Source organism: Pavona decussata, unplaced genomic scaffold, assembly GCF_977016875.1.
Source record: "Pavona decussata unplaced genomic scaffold, jaPavDecu1.1 SCAFFOLD_195, whole genome shotgun sequence".
Classification (NCBI taxonomy): Eukaryota; Metazoa; Cnidaria; class Anthozoa; order Scleractinia; family Agariciidae; genus Pavona; species Pavona decussata.
Window position 1 is genome coordinate 426,859 of NW_028145604.1, and position 26,999 is coordinate 453,857.

At 40.2% G+C, this 26,999-nt stretch overlaps 1 protein-coding gene across 1 annotated transcript; it reads right to left on the reverse strand.

Moving 5' to 3' along the window:
* Positions 1-2,212: 2,212 nt before the first annotated feature.
* Positions 2,213-26,986, reverse strand: LOC146461568 (telomere-associated protein RIF1-like). Its single transcript, XM_085086416.1, has 40 exons — positions 26,874-26,986; positions 26,544-26,700; positions 26,076-26,151; positions 24,949-25,034; positions 24,808-24,845; positions 22,860-22,963; positions 21,879-21,970; positions 21,632-21,725; positions 21,355-21,453; positions 20,698-20,787; positions 20,107-20,160; positions 19,915-19,999; positions 18,617-18,666; positions 16,184-16,291; positions 15,504-15,834; positions 15,287-15,400; positions 14,914-14,976; positions 14,745-14,839; positions 14,428-14,585; positions 14,044-14,148; positions 13,410-13,485; positions 13,202-13,306; positions 12,576-12,725; positions 11,896-12,126; positions 11,600-11,760; positions 10,925-10,985; positions 10,588-10,683; positions 10,314-10,420; positions 9,834-9,897; positions 9,715-9,747; positions 9,313-9,489; positions 8,954-9,055; positions 8,429-8,508; positions 8,241-8,330; positions 7,761-7,789; positions 6,602-7,644; positions 5,747-5,881; positions 5,083-5,286; positions 4,000-4,153; positions 2,213-3,422 (listed from the first exon to the last, which is right to left on the reverse strand). Exons 2-40 carry the CDS (start codon positions 26,651-26,653, stop codon positions 2,584-2,586), a joined length of 5,889 nt encoding a protein of 1,962 aa, XP_084942542.1. The 5' UTR covers positions 26,654-26,700; positions 26,874-26,986; the 3' UTR covers positions 2,213-2,583.
* Positions 26,987-26,999: the final 13 nt, after the last annotated feature.

The window sequence follows — 26,999 nt, forward strand, 5'->3', positions numbered from 1 at the left end:
ACCATTTTTGGAAGATTTCACGGCAATATGATTGTGATTTAAAAAGGTTTGTAGCCGGATGAGAGCGATTCGACCACTACATACATACTTCACACCACTTGAACTGAATTTCCGCCCACATCACACCACAGGCAGCCCAAGCTCGCAAGAGCGTGTAATAATTAATTACTAGTGGGACAATGACCTTTGAGTGCAAGCAGTATTGGGTCACAGGTAGACTTGCTACAAGTCGACCTCATAAGTCATATAAAAAAGTTCTTCGTAGGCCGTTGAGAATTTAAACGCGTTATAAGACTTTGTATGGGGAATAAAATATTGTCGATAACGAAGCTTAAATAATACTATATTTTTAAAATTTCGTTTAATAAAATGAATAAAACTGACTCACCTCTGGTGTATTCTTGTGCGGGATTTGGGGATTATTTTACCGTTTCGGGCATTCTTTGAAAACAGCGTTATTCCTTTGATAAGACGGAGTCAAGGCAGCACACTTGGATTTCGACCGTAATCTACCGCAGTCTACTCAGAGGGGATTTGCGCCTCGAAAATCCACTCCAGCGGTGATTTTTTCGTGCACAGTTAAAGCCCCATGATTTGCGAGCCTTGGTGAACGCTTTATCGTCAAAAATCTCCACTCACTTGGCTGGAAATGAGCATTTTCTGCTTCCGATTCCACGATCGCTTCTTTTCTTCGAGTGCTGGTGATTTTGAAAATGGACGCAGGGCTTGGGTCCGAGGTCAAATTAGCTCTCGACTTTACCCGACGTCCCGTCGCTATGCCATTAGTCGCATGGAACAATGGGGATGGGTTAAGTGCTGTACATGAAATGACTGTACCAACTCGGTGGAGAATTAATCTGACCTGGGGCGCGAACTTGGTCTGCCAGTGATCACACCCTCTTTTTCCGTTAGCATTCTCTCATGCTATTGTATGGGTGTTCCCTATTTCGTCGTTGTGCTCAGAAACAAAGACAGCAGGGAATCTTCATACTGAGTGAATCAGCCATATTTTCACATAGGATCACTGTAATGACCTGTTATATCAAAGGAACAAAGTAAGTTAACGTCTAAATGCAAGATATAACGTACTATGTGAAAATATGGTCCAGAAAACCTGGAATGAGAGCGAAGTAGAATACAGGTCAAACCCTAAAGTCAAACCAAGCCCGCGCTAGCCAATTAGGCCATCGAGGCCCGGTAACTGATGATGCGACAGGTGTTTTCGTGCGGATGTTAAGGCTTGTTAACGCGCTACGTTTTGTCCGCCAGATTGAACACTATTTGGGGCACGAATCCTAAATGTATTTTGACATCTAATTTACGACCCGATTCAAAAAATGAAAGTCGGCCGACACTCTGGTAAGATTCGCGCTCCAAAACTGTCGGCTGGCAAATCGTAGCGTCTAAACCAGCCTTTACTGTCGTGAAGAGCGTTGTTTTGCATGGTACAATTAACATCACCTTGGAATTTTCAACATCTCCTCACCATCTGTCGTGCCGAGTGCGGTTACGGAAGACGAAGATTTGTTCTTTGTTCCTGACTGCGGAGTATGTAATGGTTCTGTCAATCCCAGGTCTGCCCCCCTCCCCTGCACCCCGACGGGCATTTGGAAAGTTGTTGGTCCCAGCCGCGGTGCATTTGTTAGTAAAGGTCTGCCCGGTGTGGGGAATGTCAACTCACTAAGGAGTGGACAACTGTTTGCGGAAAGTTCCAACCTGCGAGAGCTGAAGCTTTTTGCAGCTCTAGTTTCATTCGCCGGGTGTGAAATGCCTCTGCTCTCGCAGGTTATAGAAGTCACGGTTCAAGAAGTCCTCTCCCGGAGAAGTCACCCGACTAAATGCTGGAAATAGAAGTAAATTTAAGAATTGTTTCTTGGTCAAGAAATAAGCTTTGTCAGAATCCTGGAGTTGTATTACTCAACAAGATTCTAGTCATTCTCCTACGCGAGTTGGACGCGCCTCACTGAGCAGGAGCTTAGGTTATATTCGATCGATTTCGTAGAATGATTGAGTGATAACCCTTTAAGCTCCAGTGTCGAAATGCAAATTCTCGTCAGTGTTCTCCATACAATATGGTAGGGTACTAGTTGAGAGAATTTGTTTAAACATCAAGGCATTTTTTTGTGATCGTTTCCTTCATTCTCATGATCTTGTATGGAGATATTCGATGCTGATCACTATTGGAACAAAGAGTTAAAAAATGTCACTTCACTGTAGTTTGAGATGTTTATTGCAATTTACTTAACCCAAATTTACAACACTTTACTTAAAAAGGTAAACATTAGCAAATGTACCGTAAGAAGAGAGCTTCTGCCTTCTCTTTATGGTACATTTACGTGCGCAACTAACTTTGTTAAAATAAATTTCAATATAATTTTGCTAAACAAATTCTTAATCTTTGTAAAGGAACCATATGATCGGGATCTTTGAATGTTCTCTCAGTGCTAGAAAATAGGAAAGTTGTTGGGTCAATATTCTACGTACAAAATTATCGAGACGCTGCTCATGGAATAAACATATTTAAGTATTTTCTCTGCGTAGATGAAAACAACTCGATGACACATTCGCTTGCCTTCAAAAGATTCAAGTGCGTAACTGTTTTTTCGACCTTGGTGATTGCCAGCGGCCTCTCAGCGCCTGTACAACAACAGACATTACTTCCGTCAAGTTGTGATGCGCTTCGAAAATCTCCTCACTTGACAATTCACGTAAGACTTCCGGTGACGCAAGCTCTTTTAGTGAACGTAAACAATCACAAAACTTGTCCTTATCGCTGGTGTTATCTTCAACAGTGACAACCGCCTGAGTGGGAACGGGAACTGTAGCTTGTTCAGAAAGCAATTCAACAGGCAGCGCCGATTCAACAAGTTCATTTTGTTTTGTGTCCTCACCGTATTCTTGTGGTACATCATTTTTCTTGCATTCCTCTTTGCTCGTGTCAAGGGAAAGCATTTCGTCAGCTTCTAAACGAGGATCTTGATTTTCGCGTGTAAACAGTTTAGTTGGCAATGCGCAAGCCTCCCTCTGCGGGGTGCACATGTCAGCGGTTAAATCAACATTGTCGGTGTCATGCGCAGCGAGAGGAGGTGTCAGCGACCCTTCCTCTGAGCCACCGATCATTTGATCAGCAGGCTCTCCTTCACCTATGCCACACTTGGCGGAAAGAGCAATATTCTCACTTTCGGGGTCAATATCCTTATCAGGCTCGCTTGATTTCACCTCGTCACTGGGGGCCAGTTTTTCATCGTCAAGGTGGCTATTAATCTCACCTCGGTTCGACTGGGCTTGCTCCATCTGTTCGGGCCTGTCTTGCTCGGTGGCCATAGCTTCAGTTTTGTCACCAAGAGAATCCTCCACTTTGTCTGAGTCCGTCCCAACAATGTCCTCGTTTTGAAGCTGGACATGCTCAGAGGATTTTACATCTGTGGTAAGCAAACACCAAAAACAAATTAAAAGGAAGATCGAATCAAAATGAACAGCTTTCAAGATTCAAGAAAACACAAAAATCAAATCCCGAGAATAACAAATTTAACTACAAAGGTATAGTTGCAAGGTGCAATGTACTTTTGTACACTGTTCTCTTTTACAATAACTGTCCAAATTCCCGCGCGCTGATTGGCTCGTAGCTATTGTCTATAAGAGTACAGACAATAAAAATGACGTCAAATGTAACGCGCGCGCTTTCTCAACGAAAAAAATAGCCAATTCTGCTCGTACGTTTTCCGTGTTATTGTAAAAAACAAATCGACGGCAGTTTTTATGGTCTATACTCTTATAGACCATAAAATGACGCCATAAAATGTCCAAAACTTGGCAGTGAAACCACTCGCCTGCGGCTCGTGGTTCCACTTGAGTTTTGAACATTATTTGACGTCATTTTATGGTCTATAAGAGTATAGACCATAGAAAACTGCCGTCGATTTGTTAATTTTACGTCAAACTCCAATCTCTGATATAAAACTACGTGAAATCGGGAGTGAAATACATGGGAAATTTTACCTTCTTTGTTTCCAGTGTCCTCTTTCAGTGAAGCTTCTTCCAGTACTTTCGTAGCGAGTGGTTTGGAACTCTTCCCTTTTTGCGTTTGGTGAAATCTTTTCAAGGCTTTCTTGAGTGTTGGTACCTTGGGCGATTTGATGGGTAAATTTTTTACCTGAAAAAAATCACAAGTTAACTGTTTTGTGTTGAAACTGTCCTACAGTGTAAAACCTTCTCTGAAGTTTCCGGCAAAACGTCTCAAACTGAATGTCCCACCAAATGTGCTTGACAAGTTACAAGGACTACTTTGTTAGTAAAAGAAAGACAAGAACCACCGTTACAAGTGCTACAGTAAAAACCCGCATATAAGAACCTAGAATTTTCGAGGTCAGGCTGAACAGGTTCTTATATTTTAGGGTAGTTTTTCACAATTCAGGCTGATCAGGTTCTCAATAGGTTCTTGAGGTTGTCGTAGTTGCACTAGTAATACAAAATGGTTCAGCACTTGTATTTTCAACAACAAAAATGCTTGCCTTGGTGCACTGTAGCTTTATGGAAAACATGTTTCTAGTGAAAATCCAAACAAATGTAAATCAAAGAAAACATACACACAATAACTTTTTGTCAGAAGTTTCTCACACAATTAAAATCCAGAATTTTGACCATCAAAATTGGAGTGATTGTTTTTGTATCAGAACCTATTTTTCTTTGCCAGGTTGAACAGGTTCTTATATTTTTGGGTATTTAAATGCCAAATTTCAGCCTGTTGACAGTAGGTTCTTATATCACTAGGTTCTATGCGGGTTTTTACTGTATTATTTTTACCTTTGGGAGGCTGTATGGCCGAGTGGTTAGAGGCGCAGACTTGCAATCTGGACGCCCCAGGTTCGATTTTCTCTCTCTGACCACTAGCTAGATTTGTTTGCGGATAGTCCTCTGCTGAAATCCTCGGCCACACTTTTTAAATATCCAACCCTGCCAGTTGGGATTTTTTAACGAGTTTCTGTTTCGTTTGCTTAAACTATTTGTCTGATTACACGGCCCACAAGCTTCTAGCTTTCAAACTAACCGTGTATAAATAAATCTGCTTTGCTTTTTCCTTACCTGATCTTCTTTCAGGGCTGACAAGTTCCCGATGGTATGAATGTTCTGCGCACGCACCAAGTGACCCATACCACGTGACCACGACATAGTGAGAATGCTGGGAAGGATCTGTTCGACAGGCACCGTGCACGACACTAGATCCGGGAACACGCATTCAGTCAAGTCACGGGTGGACTGGTCACTGTCAGCGGGTACTGAACGCCGCTGAAATGTACAAACAAAAACCGCTTGCTTTGAGTTAATGAACTAGGTGTTAAGATATGCACTCGTCATCTTCATCAGCCCTAGTTTAAATCCAAGGAACTGCCAGCTTGCAGAAGATACAAATAACATCATCCAAAGTCAGAACTCCAGATAAGAGGCATAATCGGGAGCGAGAGACAAAACGAGTCGCAATTTGAAAACAACACGAAGTGCTCAATTTAATTGCGGTTAGCGCCTGTTAAGGCACCACCAAAATACGAGAAATTCATGTTTTGTCTTTTGCGCGCGTCGATTTTTCTCGTTCCCTTTTGGAAAGAATCTACTACTGCTACAGAAACTCAGAAAGCACCTATTAAGTGATAATGCTTTGATCAACAGTCAGTTTCTCAAAACTAAAATGACAAGAAAAACCTGAAACGTAGTATGGAGGATTTATATTTCAATTTTTGCTATAAAGTACCTGTTTCACCGCCGTAAAAGGAGAAGAACTTGATGTCTTTAGCTGTGAAGTAATGTTGCTTGTTTCAGACGATTTCTCCTGGGACTCCTCGGCACTGTCAACTTTTACAGGCAAAGCAAAGGACACTCGCCTCACCTGGAAAGAAAACCTCGTTAAAACTCGGACCAAACGTCAACTCAAGCCGTCGGGAGTGTTGAAATACCAACTTGATATAACAGGCTTACGTTGGGCGGTCAAACTGACCAACATGGAGATATACGTTGCTTGATAAACGTGCAAATTGGAGCATGACAAAACACAAACTCAAGTCACCAATAGTAGTGAGTGCAGACCAAGGGAGTCGATCCAAGGCTACGACTCGAGAAGTCTCTGTGAAACTCTACACGGTCGTCACCTCGTAATTTTTTTCATACTTATACTGGTTTTCACGTTGCATGATAAAAGAAACTTCGTTTTGGAGGCTGGAATCAATATAACCGCTGTTGGAGTTTGATTTGTTTACCATTTTGATTGGAAACGTTTTCTGTGTTGACGTGAGAACAATGAAGACAATTTTTCATAAGGAAACACTTCGAAACCCCTTGGTTTTGCCGTCAACAGTAACAAATCTTTTTTCCCCAAAAAACTTCCCACTTGAAAATAATCGCAATTCCTCGAGAGTTAAATGAGCATATGGGGCCAAAGCGCTGAAATTGAGTCATGTAACTTCAACTAATTCGTATATCTGCGGAGGAAACCAAGCCAACAATTGAGCCAAGAAAAAGGAAAAAGTTGAAGTAAGTTAAAAAATGGCAAGTACTTGTACGAAAAGACAACTGGCGAAAAAACTAGATAGATAGAAAAGATACAATTTACCTTTCCTGGGGGGGATGGTGAGTCAACTGGCTGCTTGTTTCCAGGCCATCTCTTTAAGATTCCAGTTGTTGGAGAAACACCAGGTGAATTTCTCCCGCGCAAAGTGACGCGGCAAGGGCTTCCCCCAGCTGCAAAGGGACGGAGAAACTTGTTCGTCACACTGGGGACTGGTGATGAGGTTGCATCTCTTGAAACGCCCGCAACTGTTGGTTCAGCGGGTTTCTCAGGCGACGTTTTAGTGTCTGCCTTATCGACGTTATTATTGTTCTGGGTTAATTTGCTGACCTCTTGTTCTGTAGACTCATCTTCAGCCTCTGTTTGGGAGGGTGTCTTGTCTGCTTCAGTTTTTTGTTGCAGTTTTCTTCTTGTTCGCCCAGCAACTGGAGACACCGCTGTTTTACTGACGGAGTGCCCGGCTGGTTCATCTCTTTTCACAAGAGATTCACATTCGTCAGCTTCATTTCTCTCCATAACACCGCGCTCTCCATGTACCTCTTCCTCGCCTTCACTCGCTGTTTCAGGTTGCAGCGTTTCAACTTCCTTTTTCATTCCATTCCCCTTATTTTTCAGTGAATCAAGACAGCTACTGGGTAAAATGGACGACAGTGGAATCGTCACCCGTCTGAGAGACTGGAACGGAGATTCATAACTTGGCGTCTGTGATGATGGTATGACGTCAGGTGACGTCACCTCGCATTCATCATCACCACTCGGAGGCTCATTCTCGGGATCCTTTTCATCTTCAACATCAACGTTTGACTTTCCTGATGTTTCATCACTAAGTGTACTAACGTTTTCTTCTGCTAAGCCGCTATTGTGTTCCTCACAGTTAGTTTCCATCATTTCAACATCTTCCTTGTCACTCTCCACATTTTTTACCACTTCAACTGCATTACCAGTCAGTTCACTGATTTCCTGATCATCTTCGTCATGGATTTCTACCTCATTTCTCTCCGTTGCTATGTCAATCTTGATCTCATCCTTTTTCTCCGGCACAACTTCCGTCGCTTTGTTGCATTCCAAAGAAAGGATCTTTTCTTCTTCTACAAATAGAGGAGAGATCACAGTCACAAAATAGATTAATTTATTAGGGAAAATAACAAATCCAGAACATATTTCTTGCCGTGTAAAATTTTTTAGAACGTTAATAATGACTCACCAGGAGTACTGCTTGGAGTCGTGTCAGGACTAGAGGAAAAAAACAAACAAGGACAAGTTTATCAAGTTGTGAAAGTGCTATGGGTATGAAAATAAGATTCTGTAAATTCTGCGAGTGAATTTACGAAAGGCGTAGGACAATCGGAATCTGATAATCAACTAAAAGAAGGCGGGCAGAAAAAAATTAGGGGTCCTTTTCTCATGTCGTTCAGCTTTCATAACCATTCGCTGTCTCTTACATTTCTAATTTTTTCTCCCAAACTTCATCGCACAGTCTGAAAATCTGCAATACACCAGCACATTTCAAAAGCTCTATTTTCACTGGATCCTGATAACCTGCAGCTGCGTTGTTTTTTAGGGCTGGGAACATTGTTCTGTTGTTCGTTCTTTTGTTCTCTCCACCAACCATGTAAGACGGTGCAGGTCACCCCCAAATCTGGAAGAGAGTAGAGTAGTTCTATAGAGAAAAGTTGACACTCACGTGACATTTGCCTGCGATGGCAAGGTGAACTGGGAAAACTGGGTGCAGTCTTGTGATTGGTCAAGCTCATTGTACAGAACAGGAACCTCCCTAGAATGTTACAGAAGAAAAAATCAGTTTGATAAAGAAGCGTGAAACTGATAAGAAGTGACGCAAAAACGTGCAAACGTAACAACAAACTAACGTACCTTCTACTGCGCATGATTTCCTTCTGATGCTCGGTGAGCAGTCGTTTCTTTTTTGGAGAAGGTGCGATCATCACATAATCCTAAGAACAAAGTGCATAAGTAATGAAAGTGGTGAAAAACTCCTGTTTTAAACGGATTTTTTAATAGCCCAACCTCACCTCAAACGTATTTTACAATAACTGTGAAAATTCCCGTGCGCTCATTGGTTCGTAGCTATTATCTATAAGATTGCAGGCAATTAAAATGGCGTCAGATGTAACGCGCGCGCTTTCTCGACGGAAAATAAAGCCAATTCCACTCGTACTTTTTCCATGTTATTGTAAAAAAGAAATCGACGGCAACATGATGCCATAAAATGTTCAAAAAACTTGGCTGTGAAACCACTCGCCTGGAGCTAGTGGTTCCACATGGGTTTTGAACATTTTACGTCATTTTATGGCCCTTTAAGAGTATAGACCATATAAAACTGCCGACGATTTGTTAACTAGCACTGCTCTGTTTATAGATCTAACCCATCACGTTTACCTGGTCATCATCTTCATCATACTTGGACAGCGGTAATTTTCTTCGAACATGCGTACCAGCAGGTGAATTCCTTGGTCGTCCAAGTTTTGGTGATCGTCCGAACTAGAAAAAGAAAAGAAGCATTGGTAATAAAAACAAAATTGCATAAACTGCATAAGAACTCACAGCTTACAAAAAACAGTGAATTTTAAGACATTGGTATAAATAATGATGAGTATGCTAAATCCCTTTCTGTCTCCGCATCAACATTATTTTTACTCAATATTCAGTGAAGCCAAAATAAGAAAGCATGTTTTACTAACTCCATCTTACTGTCAACATATGATCGTATCAATCATGGGAAAAACCTTGATTTTTACCACTTTGGGTGAAGAATTTTCCACTGCTTTCTCAGCGGTCACTGCCCTGTGCAGGAAACTGCCTTTTAACTGTGGAGACCCCCCTGAAAGGGTAATTGGCTTGCGCCTCTGGGGAGAGGCCAGGATACCATAGGGCAGAGGTTTTACAAGGTCGGTCTGCTGGGTGAGATCCTCAGACTGAAACATGAAGAAAAATATAATAAGGAAATTAATTTACTCAATAAAAAATTGTGACACTTGAAACCAACAAAAAATAAGCAAAACATTTCAATGACACGAAAATAATAATGGTATGGAAAGCAAAAATACGCGAAGCAAAGTAAGTCTAAGAAAAAGAATTCGCAAACAAGCACAAACAGAAAAATTACATTCTTATAATACTCTTGCAGCATGTTACAGTACCTCAAGATCCAACTGTGTTTCCTTGACAGAGATCTGAACAAAGAATGAAACCACAAAATTAGAAAGTTATTAAAATAGAAGATATCTCATACTAAGCAACGAAAAAGCAATAAATGTACCTGAATGTCTTCCCAGCCTGGCAAACTGAGGGACATCTTATCTTTGGCAACTTGAAGTATTGGTCTATAAGATGAAACAGAGTAAGAACCCGTTTTGTAAGAGTAAAATTAACTTTAGTTAAACGTAATTGTTCATCCTCTTTTTGATGACTATTAACAGTTGTCCTGCCTGATACTTAGCCTTACTAGAGGCCGTAGGCTGAGTGGGATATCCCACAAGATTGAGCGGGATAATATTGTTTTATTATTCAACACATTGATAACAAAGCAACCTTGTATGACAGAAAAGCTGGAGACTATCTTCATTTTGCCATTTTTCTCCCCAACACACAAAATTATGTTTATTGCAGGATATCTGTTGATTATGTACATGGAATATTCAGTGTACCATGACCATATTTGGGCAGTGTTACAATATGTTGAACAATAACATAATTTTATATTAATTGCTACGTTTTTGTTGTAATTGATGTTATGTACCTGAGTTTTTCTGGGTAGTTTAAACTTTTTCCACGAGCAAATGTAGCATTCCAAAACATGACGGCATGGTTTTTGATGTTTCGTTTGGGGTGGCCAAGCGTCACTTCCTGTTAAAACAAGCAACAAGATATTGCAGCATTTCATGTTGTGAGAGGAACAATGAAAACTGTTAAAGGCATACATCATCAGTAGTTCTACAAAAACATTGTTTTCTTACTTCTCAATACCAGCAAGTAGCAGTAAAGATAAATATACATATAAGAATTAAGCATACCAGGAGTGGAGACATGACAGTTAACAGATCAGAGTTGTATGGTCCACAATGTCGAGTTTGTACACATGTCAGAAGGTCAGTCCATAACTTCTCAATCTGAAGCACAAGAAGCACAAAGTAAAATTTGACACTCACCAAACATCAGAAAAATTATATTTAACCCTTTAACCAGACACCAACAGGAAAACCATAAAGGGACAAAGGTCCAAGCAAAACTGCACAGCCATCCTGCACAGCTGACCCGCATTGTCTCACTTTTAATGTTACCAAAATTACAGTAATTCATCCACATTTAACTGGGAAAACACTAAGACATGCAAGTAATGTAGCTTTTTACCTTTTGAATTAGTCTTGCAGAAAAGAGCCTCTTGTCCAAAGTCGTTTCAGTAATCTTTGTGCTGAATGAGAACAACAAAGTTTTATAATCATCAGGGTAATGCTACAAAGTCCTAGTTGTTTATTTCCAAACCTCAAGGTGACAGCTTGAACATGATCACAGGCCATTTTTTGTTCTCCTACACTATAAATAGGAGAATCTGACTTTTACAAGGGAATAGCAGAAAAATTCAAGTGTCTCTTCTTGGATATGGAGAGCTGTATCAAGTACAGCTGTATCATAATTATTTTGCCAAACAGAATGTTGATGGTTTAAGTTCTTTTCCCTTTCTTTGCATACTTTTCCTGGACAAACATATTTCCTTCTCTCTATGCATGTGTATAAATGGGTACCAGAGAACTAGGAAAGGGGGAGGGTACAGTGGTGGGAGCACTCACCTCCCACCAAAGGGCCCGGGTTGCTTCCTGGACTCTTCATCATTATGCATGTAAGTCCTGTAATGGACTAGTAACCCATCAGGGTGTGGGTGTGGGTGGGTGTGTGTCTGTGGAGGGGGGGGAGGTTTATTACACTCCTGGTCATTTCACATTAGGTATACTGTGATGGACAAGCATTTCATCTAGCAAGGAGTTTCATGATCATGACCTGAAAGTTAGAGATGTAGTTTAAATGTACCTTGTATGTGCATTTTCTATGAAGCACACGAGAACAGGTGCCAGTGTCTTGAGAACAGCAGTGATGGTCACAGCTCCACTGATATGTATAAAAAGGTATGACAGCTTGTCAATCAAGTTGGTGACAACAGCAGTCAGGATGCCAAGGGTCTGTTGAGAGTCCTGTTAGAAAAAATGCAATTAACAACAATGGCTCAAAAGAGGTGCACAAGAAGTGCATGGAGAAAACAACAGTTAAGAAGTGCTTACACATTGGCTGCTGCAATTTCCAAATGAATTGTTAGCAGTTTCACTTACCTTGCAGTCATTTGTTCTTTTACAGACAGAGAGTAATCTTGCTATCATGTGAACCAGACTGGTAAAATTTCTCATGGGTTTCTGAAGCCGTTTATTCCACTTAGTGGGGGTGGTGTTGGGTGATTTTCCTGCCGCTGTGGTTGCCATGGCAAACAAACCAGGAATTGAAAAATCCAAGCATTCAATGATCACCCCAGTCAGGTTAACAAGTGTGTCGACAAATGTGAGGTCCTGGAAAAGTAAAACAGATTGATTATTGATATTGTTTCAGGAAAATATCCATCCCTGCTCCCACAGTGGTGTTTTGGCTTGGACCCCACCCCACCCCTCAAATTTCCATTTATTTTCCTTCGAAAACCTCAGCTTTTGAGACTTAATCCTCTCCCCCTTGGAATTTCCAATGATCTTCCATGGGGGACGTGTGGATATTTACTGGAACCACACAACATGAAAATGCCAAACAGCTAAATTTGCCAGTTTTGTTCTCAAGCAAGATCATGTTATGGATGCTTAAACGTGCAACCACTGGTGATCCCTAAACAGTTGATAAAATTTGGCAGGACAAAAACTCATGAATTCATCCATACGCTATTATTGTATTAACAGGGTGCCATGCAGGGTTCCATATAATTTATCTGAACCTTCTGCAAGCTATCAAAATATTACTATTGTATTCACACCTTCGAACTCCAGTCACCATCCACAGAGAGAATCTTGCTGCACAATTCCTCACAGCAAACATTTGTTTCTGCTGTTGGTACAAGAGCAGCTGCTCGGGAAAATGATCGGTACAGCTCTAGTATTGTTTTGCTAACTTCTTTTCCAAGACCCTGCATGAGTAAAATAAATTATTGTTTAAGTTACTATAAGTAACAATCACACAATGTTTTCACTGGTTTGCAAATAAAGCAACCGTCATTGGAAGATAATTCTCCATAGAATGGTGCTGTCAATCAATCAATCAATCAATCAATCAATCAATCAATCAATCAATCAATCAATCAATCAATCAATCAATCAATCAATCAACCAGTCAGTCATTCGATCAAACATGTCAAGGACACCGAAGCTGAAAGTTGTATTTTGGTAGCCAAAGAGACAAATATTTATTTATTTTTGGCTTATGAGCAGCTTAAAGTCCATGTAGCATGATCAACAGTTACATGTAAATATCTCAAAACTCATTACAATTCAAGTGATTACAATGAAAAGGCCGTCTTATCAATACATAGCTATTCAACTGAAAAATGAACACTATTATAATGTATGGAGAATTTGCATGTTGATGTTATCAAATTAAGCATACCTGAGATAAACTTGCATCAAGAAGATATTTAACTGGGAAAATTAATGCTAAGTAGAGAGTGCTGAAGTCATGTTCCAAAGCATCACCTTGGTTTACATCATTAGTCTAAAATAAAATGGAATTTAGATGGTAGATGAAAGGCACAATAGAAAACCAGAAGTCTGAGATTTAGTAAATGGCATATTACTTGTATATGAAAAAATCTCACCTTTTGAATGTGTGCATTAAGTTGATCCACAACACAACTCCAAAGTCTCCACAGAGTATCTCTCTGGATAATCAAGCTGAGAAGAAATTTATTCATTAACCCTTTAATCCTTAACAGTGATCAGCATCAAATTTCTCCTTGTAATATCAATGCTTATTCAACCCCTGAGGTCATGAGAATTAAGGTTATGATCACCCAAGGTAAAGTTTTTTGATATGTTAATAACTTTTCCCAGTACTTTTGTAAAAAAAAGGATGGCGACAAGATAGGAGAATTTGTTCTTCGATATTAGGAGTTAAAGGGTTAACCAACAATCCCCGATAACAAAGCTTAAATTTCTACATGGGAGAGAGAGAGCTGTGCTACATTTTCAATATTTGAAAATTGCATGAAAAAGTGGTAAAGGAGTGGGCTCCAACTGGTGGAAAAAGAGGACTCAATCCAGATTGTCAGGGAGGAGAAGCCTAAAGGATCTAGGAAGGATGGACATCTGTTGGGAGGCTGCTGTCAGTGGCAGACTGCTGTATAGCCCAGTGTCTTCACCAGGGACTGGAGGATCTAAGTCTACATAATACCTAGCTAGTCTCCCAAATTGAAAAGGTAAAGAACCATAAACAGCAAAATTAATCATTACCTTGAAGCCTTTTCTAGAAGATTTAAAACTGTCTTTAAGAAGAACAAGTGTCCTGAAGCTGCTGACATGCCACAACCAATGAGGTGTTCAAATGCCAGGTGAAGCCTGTAAGATACAAAATCCCCAAAATTATGAACTTACCAAAAAGTTATTAATAATTAACATTAATTGAAAACAAAGTAGGAGTGCGATAAAGAAAAAAATGTGGGCAATTTTTAGCTTGATTGTGATGCCATGAACTTGGGACGAAGTACTCAGAGCATCTAGCTATTGTACAGGTTACGAAATCACCCACCATCTGTAGGGACTCAGTATATCTCTTTATTCCAAGCTCATAACAAGCAATACTTCATTTTTCCTAACGAAGAAGTGTATTTTTCAAACCTTTCGTTTTGCCAAATATTTTCCAACAGATGTGGCGTAAACAGCAACTGAATAAGAAGAAGAGCAGGCGACCCTTGTGGATTGTCTTTAGAATGCAGCGACGCCATGTGATGACTTAATACCTCACTAGACAGGCTGGACATCTCAGCTAGCATTTTCTGTTAGAACAAAACAGAAAGTCAAACTATTATCTCCTCAATTTTTTTTAAAAATCAGAACAGGGTAAAGCCCCACATCCAGCAGCTGGTTTGTCTTAACCTTCCTGTTGTAACATGAAGCAAATATTTATATGTGCAAGAACATACCAAAGTACTTACAAGAGTTAAAGATGGTGTCAGAAGATTACTGTCCACTAAGTCTTGCATGGTGGCAAGCAGAGGTAGTAGTGTCTCGCTATAGTCTGACGGTGAACCTGGTCAAAAAGATTAACTGTTATCATCAGTAAAATGCAATCCAATCATTATTTTCAAGTAACAAATCAGTTACCTTTCTCAAGCAATTTGCTTATTCTTGTTACAAGGAAGCTCCATACTTTAACTCCCAGCGGTTCTGAAATTCAAAACAACAAAGCACATGTACATGTATGTAACCAATCATTAACACTGTCTACCTATTCTGTGGCTAAATTTTCATTTTGGTTAGCCTGTGACACCTTTCATCATCTTTGGACAGTCTTTCTGATAGGATGTAACTGAAAAGTTGAATATGCTTTACCTACTAAATCACATTAGTTATGCTCTGGCTTGCAACATGTATATCATATTGAATAAATTATTCAATATGATATACATTATCCATGCCTAAAAGTCATGTTGGTTTTAATGTGGCTCATGGAAGGCACACATCTAATGAGATTCACCTTTGAGGTCCATTCCCAGAGCTTTAAATCCTTCTCTGATGGCATTTGTCAATAAACAAGCATGCTTCTTAAAATCTTCTGGTCTCTTGAAAGTCACTGTTATTAGTCTTTCAGCTAAAAGAGAACAAAATTTCATTGCAGTGAGTTAAGTTAACTGAGCTAAAGAAGGTAGCAAGAAAGATAGCAAAGAAATTGAAAAAACAAAATGAAACAATACCAAGTGAAATGATTAAACCAGAATTTCCATTGATTTCATTATTATCCATCTTTAACAGTTCCAACAAGATCTCACATCCCTGTGCCAGAAGCTTTTGTTTAGCTGGTTTGGCAAAGCTTGCATTTAAAACAGTTGGTGTTCTTGGGGTACCAACATCTCTGAGAGATCTGCGGATGCTTGATTTGGGCGTCTCTGCCATCATGTCAGCCAGGAGTTTGTTGTTAGTTGGGGTTGGAGGGCATTTGAGGTCATTGAGCCCTTCTTTGGTCTTTAGTAAGCTGACCTGATCAATGGCTGTTCCAAATATGAACTGAAGAAGTGGAGTGCAAACCTGTAACAGGAACAAATGACCTTAAAAGCAAATCTATACCTAGTGGAACAATGAAGATAGTGAGGATCATATTGAGAACGCAATGATTGCATTGATGGTTAATAATGACATTTAAAGTGCATTGTGGGTGATGATGGCAATAATGTTGATGATGATGACACTGGTGGCAGCAGTAGTGATGGTAACAATGATAATGACAGCAATATTGACAATGATGATGGCAGTGATAAGAATGACAATTGTAGTAGTGATTATTGGATTATAGTAGTGGTGGTATACATTGTGATGATAATGACAATGATGACGATGATGATGATGATGATGACGACAATGGCAACAATAAATTTACCTGATCAAAAAGTTCTTGAACTCTTGGGCCTAGTAAACAGACAAAGTGCCACCAAGTTGAGAGCCTTGCTGCTTCCACTGCCTCATTTCTCTCCTTGACTGCTAGGTTCTGGAAACAATTTGCCATGTGTTAATAAAATCTTGTAATGCAAATCAATTTAATTAAAAAAACAGCTGACAATGGGAACATAAATCTTCTAAACATAGTGACAATTCAAGGGATAAAATCTAAAACATGCAGTGTCAAGACAAAAACTCTGAAGTTGAATTTACTGTCCACCTTTCTTCCACTTTCAACAAGTTACACGTCATTCTCTCCCAATTCCACCCCCCACTATATTGGTTGTAAATCCACTAATCTCTTGGTTTCCAGCACCACTACTTTCCAATGCCCCAGTTCTCACTTTCTATGTTCCTATCCTCTGCTGCCCAAGTTCCCACCCTCTACTGTCCAAGTTCCCACTCTCTACTGTCCAAGTTCCCACCCTCTACTGTCCAAGTTCCCACTCTCTACTGCCCAAGTTCCTACCCTGTACTGTCCAAGTTCCTACCCTCTACTGTCCAAGTTGCCACCCTCTACTGTCCAAGTTCCCACTCTCTACTGTCCAAGTTCCCACCCTCTACTGTCCAAGTTCCCACTCTCTACTGCCCAAGTTCCTAACCTGTACTGTGCAAGTTCCCACTCTTTACTGCCCAAGTTCCTACCCTGTACTGTCCAAGTTCCCATCCTCTACTGCCCAAGTTCCCACTCTCTACTGTCCAAGTTCCCACCCTCTACTGCCTATGTTTCCACCCTCTACTGTCCATGTTCCCACTCTCTACTGTCTATGTTCTCACTCTCTACTGCCCAATTTCCCACCCTGTACTGTCCAAGTTCCCACTCTCTACTGTCCAAGTTCCCACCCTCTACTGTCCAAGTTCCCACTCTCTACTGTCCAAGTTCCCAACCTCTACTGTCCAAGTTCCCAACCTCTACTGCCCAAGTTCCCACCCTTTACTGTCCAAGTTCCTGCCCTCTACTGTCCAAGTTCCCACCCTCTACTGTCCAAGTTCCCACCCTCTACTGTCCAAGTTCCCACTCTCTACTGTCCAAGTTCCCACCCTCTACTGTCCAAATTCCCACTCTCTACTGCCCAAGTTCCCATCCTCTACTGCCCAAGTTCCCACCCTCTACTGTCCAAGTTCCCACCCTCTACTGCCCAAGTTCCTACCCTCCACTGCCCAGGTTCCCACTCTCTACTGCCCAAGTTCCCACCCTCTACTATCCAAGTTCCCACCCTCTACTGTCCAAGTTCATACCGTCTACTGTCCAAGTTCCTACCCTGTACTGTCCAATTTCCTACCCTGTACTGTCCAAGTTCCCACCCTCTGCTGTCCAAGTTCCCACTCTCTACTGTCCAAGTTCCCACCCTCTACTGTCCAAGTTCCTACCCTCTACTGTCCAAGTTTTTACCCTGTACTGCTTATGTTCCAACTCTACTGCCCAAGTTCCTGCCCTCTACCGTCCAAGTTCCTACCCTGTACTGTCTATGTTCCCACCCTCTACTGTCCAAGTTCCCACTCTCTACTGTCCAAGTCCCCACCCTCTACTGTCCAAGTTCCCACCCTCTACTGCCCAAGTTCTTACCCTCTACTGTCCAAGTTCCCATCCTCTACTGCCCAAGTTCTTACCCTGTACTGTCCAAGTTCCTACCCTCTACTGTCTATGTTCCCAACCTCTACTGTCCAAGTTCCCAACCTCTACTGTCCAAGTCCCCGCCCTCTACTGCCCAAGTTCCTAACCTGTACTGTCCAAGTTCCCACCGTCTACTGCCCAAGTTCCTACCCTGTACTGTCGAAGTTCCGACCCTCTACTGCACAAGTTCCTAACCTGTACTGTCCAAGTTCCCACCCTCTACTGCCCAAGTTCCTAACCTGTACTGTCCAAGTTCCCACCCTCTACTGCCCAAGTTCCTACCCTCTGCTGTAAGTTCCCACCCTCTACTGTCCAAGTTCCCACCCTCTACTGCCCAAGTTCCTAACCTGTACTGTCCAAGTTCCCACCCTCTACTGCCCAAGTTCCTACCCTCTGCTGTTTAAGTTCCCACCCTCTCCTGTCCAAGTTCCCACCCTCTACTGCCCAAGTTCCTAACCTGTACTGTCTAAGTGCCCACCTTCTACAGCCCAAGTTCCCACCCTCTACTGTCCAAGTTCCTACCCTCTACTGTTTAAGTTCCCTCTTGGTTCAAACATGGCACCCTGGTAAGAGGCTGTATTCTTTTTGTTGGAAAACAACTGTCTAGTTTCTTGTTAGACTTAAGATAGATAGGTAGGTGCCATTTTCCCCTTCATCCTTTCCCTTTTTCCCTTCCCCGCTTTCAACACAAGGACTTAGAAACAGCCAAAATAGAGCATAAAATATAACAAACAGCTTTATGATTAAAAGCTTACTTACCCTTAATGGAGTCATGATAAGTTTGACCCTCCTTGGGCTGCACAAAACATCTTAAATTAACAGAAAAAATGGACTTAAACACAAAATGGCGATCTTTAATGTGAGAGATGTTAAAATTGAGCACTCATTTGTAAGTTGACATTCAATGATGGCTCTGTTGAAAAAATGTGTAATATTCTGCCATCATGTCACTACCATCTTGAATTAGAAAGGTACATGTGGAGAGAAAAACTGCTAAAGGGTCCGGGATGACTGGATAGTGGATAAATTATAGTTACGGGGAGGGGAGGAAAAGGGGTGGTAACATTCCTTCCTCTCATCTGTTTTTCCACCAACAAACTGAAGCTACAAGAAGTGAATGTATCAAATATGGCGGATCTTGTGTCTTATAGGGGGCCTCGATCGATGGTAACGGTCGATATGTCGGTTGACTCACAGTCGACTAACGGTCGATATCTCGGTCGAGCCTCGGTCGCTACTTGGTCGACACTCGGTCGATAATTGGGGATGACTCGGTCGATGTTGTACCGCTATGGCAGTCGTCGTATCGACTGAGGTGGCTGTCGGCCGATATAGATAGCAATACACCGACACTTCACCGACACATCACCGATACTACATCGATATTTCACCGCTTACCGGCCGATAGTATTGGCCGATATATCCGCCAATATTCTATCGATATGCTTTTTCGACACTTCTTCCTTATCTCGATCAACATTCATGTACATAGCGCACCGCTATATCGGTCAACATATCAATAACGACCGATAGTCGGTCGATAGTCTGTCGTTATCTCATTTGATTCTTCCACTATTGCATCATTTTACCACATTAGGTCAAGAGAAAGCGCAAAAATATGCCAGCGTATTACACTGTAGTGTCCCGGTTTAACCGGTTTAAAACAAAGCAAAATCCTCGTTCCTTTTTTGTGTCGACCGAGTATCGGCAGATGCATCGACCGATACTTTACCGATACTTGACCGATGGTTCACCGATATATTGCCGACACTCTGCCGATGCCATCGCGACCGACTGTCGGTCGATCTCTCGACCGAAGGTGATCAAATGATCGGTCGATACGTTGCCTATATAGCGGCCGATGCTCGACCGACACTCGCCCAATACTTGACCGATACTCGGTGGATACATTGACCGAGATATCGACCATGAGTCGACCGTGTGTCGACCGACATATCGACTGTTACCATCGATCGAGGCCCTCTATAAGACACAAGATCCAATATGGCTACATCTCTCTCTTTAAAAACAAATCAAATGACCGATCACAACATTACCTGGTGACAGGGCAAAGTTGTCAATCAAGATGTTCCACGCTGAGAAGGACATCACCTGAACCTCTGTTGACTGATCTCGAAATCCCTAGAAAACAGAAATTTATAAAAAATAATTTAAAGGCATTGTGGAATTTGTACCTTTAAAATTTAATTGTAAATATTTTTTCTTGCATGCAAACCATTTGGACCTACCTGCTCAACAAGTTTCAACAGGTCATTAATTAAACTTCCTCCTTTGTGAAGAGTCTGTGATGGAAAGGCAACATGGTGTCAAGAAGAACTGAGTAATAATTCTGTTAACTAAGACTGTCAATTGAAAATTTTCAGTTCATAGCATTCAGTACACATTTAATATTTCTCAATCTTTTTCTTGTTGTTAATACTATCCTGTATTGGACAAATATTCCATGAGTGCGCATTGGATATGAGATGATAGATAGCTAACAAGGTGCATAGTGCTGAGTTGGCTATAATACATGTCATCCCATATCCAACAAGCATGAGTGGAATAATTGTTTTATTAAATAAAATAAAAAAAAAACAAGATCAGTAACATCTTGCTGATTTCATGTTTCAAGAAAGACAGGAAGACAATTTAATGTCGCTATTTCTTGGGCATGGTATAATGACTAATATCCCACGGGCGCTAAGTCAATCAAATCTCTGGAATTGCATTATCCAGTGATCCAGTTCTTAATAAACAACATTATTCCATACTAAATAATCACACCCACTTCCAATCAACAATTTTATTCAATTAATCAACAGAAAACCACTGTGTACCTCTCCTAAAATTGGAACAATGCAGCACCAGCACTTGAGTACAAACAATTCCTTCTCAGAACACAGTTTGGGAAACTCTTTCAACAAGCACTAAAAATTAAAAGGAAACATCTTTAACAATATTCATTAAAAGTAAAGTTAGTGATCAATAAATGAAGTTACAATGCTCAATGGAATCCAGTCTAGACAGCTTGCTAAATGAACAAAAGGGCAAAAAGATTTCCTGTTATAATTATTTTTTTACAAATGTCCAAGGAACAACAAGGTACTTACAAAAACAAGTGGGGGTGACTATCAGTTAACTGTAACGTTGCTCTGCTCTAGCTAGAACTTTAATTTGACACTGTACATGTGGAATACAGATTTATCACATGGAAACTGGCTCCTGTATGCAAAATCTATGGAGTATTTAAGCAATAACCAATAAACTTTAAAATTTGTAAAGTGTCATCTGATGACATTCAGCTATATTATTATATTTCATGGTTGCCTAGTAACACTCGGTACATGTGCAGTGGTATCAAATGGAGGAACCATATGCTTTTGCCTAATAGCGGACCTTGTAAGCTTTGTTGTGTTTTCCAAATAAACTTTGTGAGATATTAAATATCAAGACAAGACAAGACAAAGGAAGACCTGTTTTCATAAAAAACATACCCCTTTCAGCAGTGGCACAAGTATTTTAACAACTTTGTCCTGGGCAGACATCATGTGCTCTAATCCAGCAGACATAACAACTAAAGCTCTCTCTCGTACCTAGATAATGAATCAGGACAGGAAATTTTAAGCAACTTTACCATAACAAGAGATGCACTTCATCATTTGCATTGCATATCTGAAAAGTCTGAAAACTATAATCTTGTAAACTGTACGTCTTTAAGGTCAAATTGTCACTTATGTCATTTTCCCATAATTTTTTGCCCTTCAATATTACCTTAGAGGCACTGCTGACGAGCAGAGGGAAAACCAGCTTTGACCAGCAATCGACTGTCTTGATCAAATCAGACTTGGGTAGCTGCTGTAGCAACCTGGTAAAAAATAAACATGTTGTAATTAACTATTCTTTCACGTTATCACCTTCTACTCTTCTTGGGAAAACAACATGTTGTGAATATCCTTACATGAAACCTTCTAATGATATCAGATTACCACAAGGATGAAACAGTAGATTATAGACAAACCTTTCAATGACACTCAAAGCTTCATGATTAATTGTCACAGACTGCAGATCCTTGGTGATAACTGATTCCAGAGAGAATAAGATGGCTTCCAGCTGTTAAAGAAATCAAACCAAAACAAGCATCTTTCAAGTCAACATCACAGGTGTACAATGCACTTCTGTTCAAATCCTTGATTCACTAAGTAGGTAGTTGAATAGAAGAAAGACCCTTGAAATTATTTATGCAACTTAAGCAGTTGCGAAAAGAAAGCCTGAAAAAAAATTCAGGCTTGAAATGGGATTCGAAATATGACCTCTGTGATGCTGGTGCAGTGCTCTACCAACTGAGCTATCAAGCCAACTGGGAGCTGGTCATATTGTGAGTTCGTAAATATTATATATCCATGGAGGACGAATATGTATGAAAACATTTTACAATGTAGGTCTGTAGAAGTCAATAATATCAATGTGTAGTTCCAGAAAATATACATGCCACTCCCTCTACCTCCCCTCCCACACCGTGGAACATATTATTTCCAACCCCCCCCCCCCCACATACCTTCTAGAAGAATTCCAATTTAGCTTTCTTTAAGTTTTTGTCCTTTGAGGTCCCCCCACCTCCACTCTCTGGAATTCCTTTCTCTGGGTAGGGGTGTATGGATATTTTCTTGGAAGTATACAATACAGTAAATTTTCCATTTACAACCAACCACATCCAAAGACCAGCTTTCTGCTTAACTAAATAAATTAGTTATTTCCTTCTATTTCTAGTATAGGAGGACATGGCTCTACAGTACTCCAAGGAGACAAAATTTCTGCACTTGACTTGATGGGCTTTTTTTTCTAGGTTTGACGGTAAATGATTGAACTTGCACAAAATTGCCATTTACAGAAAAGGAAATAACAACAATAACTTAGAAAGCAAAAAAAAACAAAACATTAAAAAAAAGTGACATTTAAAGACATTTACTGATCTATACACATGTTTGATATTTGACCATACCTTGGTATTTATTATCACACTGTCTAAATTCTGCTTAGCAAGGCACCACAGTGCTCTTGTACACACTCCTTTGTCTTCAGACTCTTGTATTCTCATAAGAAGAACTACAGGGAAAAAGTAAATAAAAAGATACATGAAAATAATATTAATAAGTTTATACAGTGCAGGCCAGAATTAAGCGAACTACGCAGACGCATTTTATACGCAGCAAAAACGCGTATGCACGTATTTTTAGACGCGTCTAAATGTGCGCGTTTTTGCCATTGTTATTCATCGCCGTAAGTTCTCTTTGTGTGGTATTGTCAAACAAAACAAAAGACTTCAACAGGTTAACGACAAACACAAAATTAGCATTTTATGAAATCAGCGAGCGACAGCTATGATATTTCGAATCTTATGCGCTTCGTAAATACTGGCGGCTTCAAAAACAACTCCCAGCCGATATTGAATATTCACCGTATGTTATAGGAAATATAAATCTAAGCTAATTAGTCGAATACTACTTGTTCGAAATCAAAGCGCTCTGTGCGCGAACTCGTGAATGATAGGTGAGTGTTTCGAGTTATGCCTCCAGTTATTTTAGAAATTACATGCACATTGTGACTCGAAAGAGAGCGTTTCGAGGTTTCTTCGAAGGGGTGAAAATGGCACAAGTTGGCTATAATTGGAAAGGCACTGTGGCTCCTGTGTTGATTGAATAAAAAAGCATCCAGTTTTCCTTACAAGAACCTCCGCACATTGTGTTGTTGTCAAATGAAACTTGATACATGTGCAGGAATTTGGTTGCCTAGCACGTGACTGAAATCTTCCCGATGTTATCAGCGTGGCAATTTCTTTCTACGTCGAAACGACGGCTTCTGTCAGTGTTTTACAACATTAGAAGAAGCTTTCAATCTTGCAAAAGTTGCTATTGTGGCTTTATCCAAGTGAACGTGAATATAGGAATGCATCAAGCGTTGCGGTACTCAGTCGACTCTCAGTGTTTTACGTTAAGGTTTGTTCCGGGGAATCGATCTTATCGCTCACACAAGACCCGAATGAAATTTTGAAAAAATTGAAGTTTCCTATTTTACCCTAAGCCTTTAACCAACGGAATTGCCTTGGATCTTTAAAGTCAACTGAAAGAATACATTTTGCGGCCGGAGATAGTAAATGCTTGAGGTAGAATGAGGGAAAGTTCACGGTAAGTCAGCAAATCTGGAGCGAAGTCTGTTGAAAATCATTTGGTGGATTGACTGATTTTATTCTGGGTCTTAATTTATTTGTTTACGTTATATGATTTACCCACAAATACTGTATTATTCTCGAACTACCCGAATCATCATTGCGGCAAGGAATAAATAAGAAAAGCCGTTAGAAATATAAACAAACAAGTTAAATCTTTTCACGGTTTACGTACGCAGAGCTCGTTTCGCAAAGTACAGATCTTAAAATGTAGAAACACTGCATTCCCGGCGTTTTATTCCTCTTTTAGCTTGTCACACACAGAAGTCTGACTGTTGTAGTCTTGATATCTTCAATTCTACAGATTTTATTCATCATTTCGTTTCGTTTCGCAAAATACAGTAAGCCTCGCGGCAAGTTTTTTTTTTAAGTTCTTCCATGCGCTCAATAACATGAAGTTCTTCTTGCGCTGAGCTGGTTCTACAAGAAAGTCGACAAGTGTAGTCATACTTTGTCAAACCCTTCTGAAAGGCTTTTCCCAGGCAATTCAAAAGAACAATGAAAGATCAACAATACGAAAACAATGAGCTACCTCATACATACTAATGCGTCTGACTAGACGCGCATCTGCAGATTTTTAGACGCGTATACGCATCCGCAGCAGACGCGTTTTACGCGTATGTTTTGGTTCGCTTAATTCTGGCCTGCACTGTAACAACTTGGTTCAATACTTCACTCTTTTTGTATTTGCCATAATTTACCAGCACAAGAAGCAATGACCTACCTTGAACCAGATCCTGACCATCAGGAAGACAAATGGAACTAAAACAAAAAATACTGGAATCAACAAAAGTTACAAGTAAGAAGCCTCTAGTCCAAAGATTTGGCACCACAGGCATTTATTATAAATTACTATGACATGTACCTTGCTATCTGTTCGTGATAGAGGCAATGACCAAGAGCCTGAAGTGATGCCTGACAGAGATCTGACTTATCAGATTGGATGTCTCTCTATAGATACAAAAACAAAAGAAGCTTCACATGGTTAAACCCTTTACAACGGTGTTCTCATGACATCAGCGTTCTAGATAAAAGAGGTGTTTTAGGTCAAAAAAAGCAGAGAAAGCTGGCTCCTTGACCCAATAAAATGAATGGTAAACTAAAGAAGATTTAGAGAGAGCCATACTTATTGACCCCTCAAAGTTCTTCATTGAATCCCTGACTTTGGAAGTTACCTGAAACACTTAAATGCACAACTTCCACACTCTAGTATCAGCTCCTTTAATGCAAGGTTCACTCCAATACATATCGCTTTACTGGATCAAGATTCCTACTCTGGCAGAAAAACTCACCATGCTGTCACACAAATGCAGTATGACTGTTTTATTTCCTTGTAGTCTCAACCATTAATTTTCTTTTCCAAAATGAAACTCACACCATCCCAAAAAGGTATTATGCAGATACAATATATAAAGTTTGCATCTCTTAAAAGAATGGCAGCCATTTTTGTATTATGTAAACACCCCCTTAACTTACCAAGTTTAATATGGAAGTCTGGGAATTAGATTAAATATCAAAATCATTTCATCATTATTTTGACTCGAAACTACATCTATGCTCAAGGACCCTCAAGTATTGTGCAGTTCCAGAAAAAATCCATACCCACCCCAAGGAAGGTCATCAGAAATTTCTAGGGGGAGGGGGGTCTTAGAAGCCATAATTTTAGGACCAAAGTACGGTGGGCAAATTTACGATCGTTGATCTAACGATATTCCCAATTTAATGATCAACATTCTGTGTCCCGCCAAAAGTTATTTATTAGTATGTAAATCAGGAGTTCGTTTACAACGATATCCCGATTTAACAATATGATTTTGCAGTCCCCTTGCCTATCGTAAAATTGAGGTTCCACTGTATGAAGCTAAACTGGAATTTCCTGAGGGGAGGGGGGATGCAAAACAAAAAACCTTCTGTGGGGGGAGAATGGTTATTTTCTGGAACTGCACATTAATGTTGGAAGAAGAAATTATGGGAGTTTGGTGATTAACTCACCTTGAAGACAACAACAAGCCTTGCACAAAAGTTAAGGAGTTCTTTCACAAATACATCTTCCTCTTCTCTTAGGCGGCTGAAGAGTGTGGAAAGAGCAAAAACAAATATATAAAGTATAACATTATATTAATCGGTCCGTAATGTCTAGCCACAAAATGACAAATTTTAATATATTTCGCTCCATCTTTTTATTTCCTCAATTGACCTTCCTCCCTTATTTCTTCTCTGTAATATTCAATCTTGAGTGAAAGAAAAGTCAAGGAAGCAGAGGAGAGCCACATTCGTTCGATTATAATAATTATTATGTTCTTATTGCACGATTACATATTATATGGTAGTTTATGAGGAGTCTTGATAATTTGATCATTTGGGGAAGGCAGATCAATCTTCATTTGAAAACCAGTTATAAACGTTCAATAAGGACAAGCGATTCTGCTACTTACATTTAAGTTCTGAATTCATACTCACTCTGTCATTCTCAGATATGCATCAACGTGATCATCTCCAGCCGCCATCTTGTCTTCGAGAATTCGAAGAAGAGGTTCGAAAAGTCCCTCGCATTCTGGTATTGTTACCATTTTGCGACTCTCTTTGGATTCTCTTCGGAAGAACAAGTCGCAAAACCCTGTTAAAACCAGACATAAAGAAATATCCAGCCTTCTGTTTATTAAAACTTCAAAAAAGTTAATGGTTCGGATGCATGCTTCCATCGCGCGTCGATTAACAGAAACACAGGGCATAGATCGCACGATAGGATTCCTTCAACGCAAAATATAGGTTTAAGCAATTCTACTCTACCTTGTCACTGTGGTTGCTGCATAAAATATTTGATAACAGACAGGAAAATTGATAAATGTTTCGCTTGAATTCTGCTTCTGTGTTCACATCAATTTCTGCCGCGAAGGTTTCTCTGCAAATCGCGCC

Excerpts from the sequence above, each read along its gene's own strand:
- LOC146461568 (XM_085086416.1), bottom strand. The coding sequence starts at position 26,653 with ATGGTAACAATACCAGAATGCGAGGGACTTTTCGAACCTCTTCTTCGA. Across the intron at positions 22,964-24,807 it reads TGGTCAGGATCTGGTTCAAG|TTCTTCTTATGAGAATACAA; the intron begins GTAGGTCATTGC and ends TTTTCCCTGTAG. Across the intron at positions 10,684-10,924 it reads CTGCAAGACTAATTCAAAAG|ATTGAGAAGTTATGGACTGA; the intron begins GTAAAAAGCTAC and ends CTTGTGCTTCAG.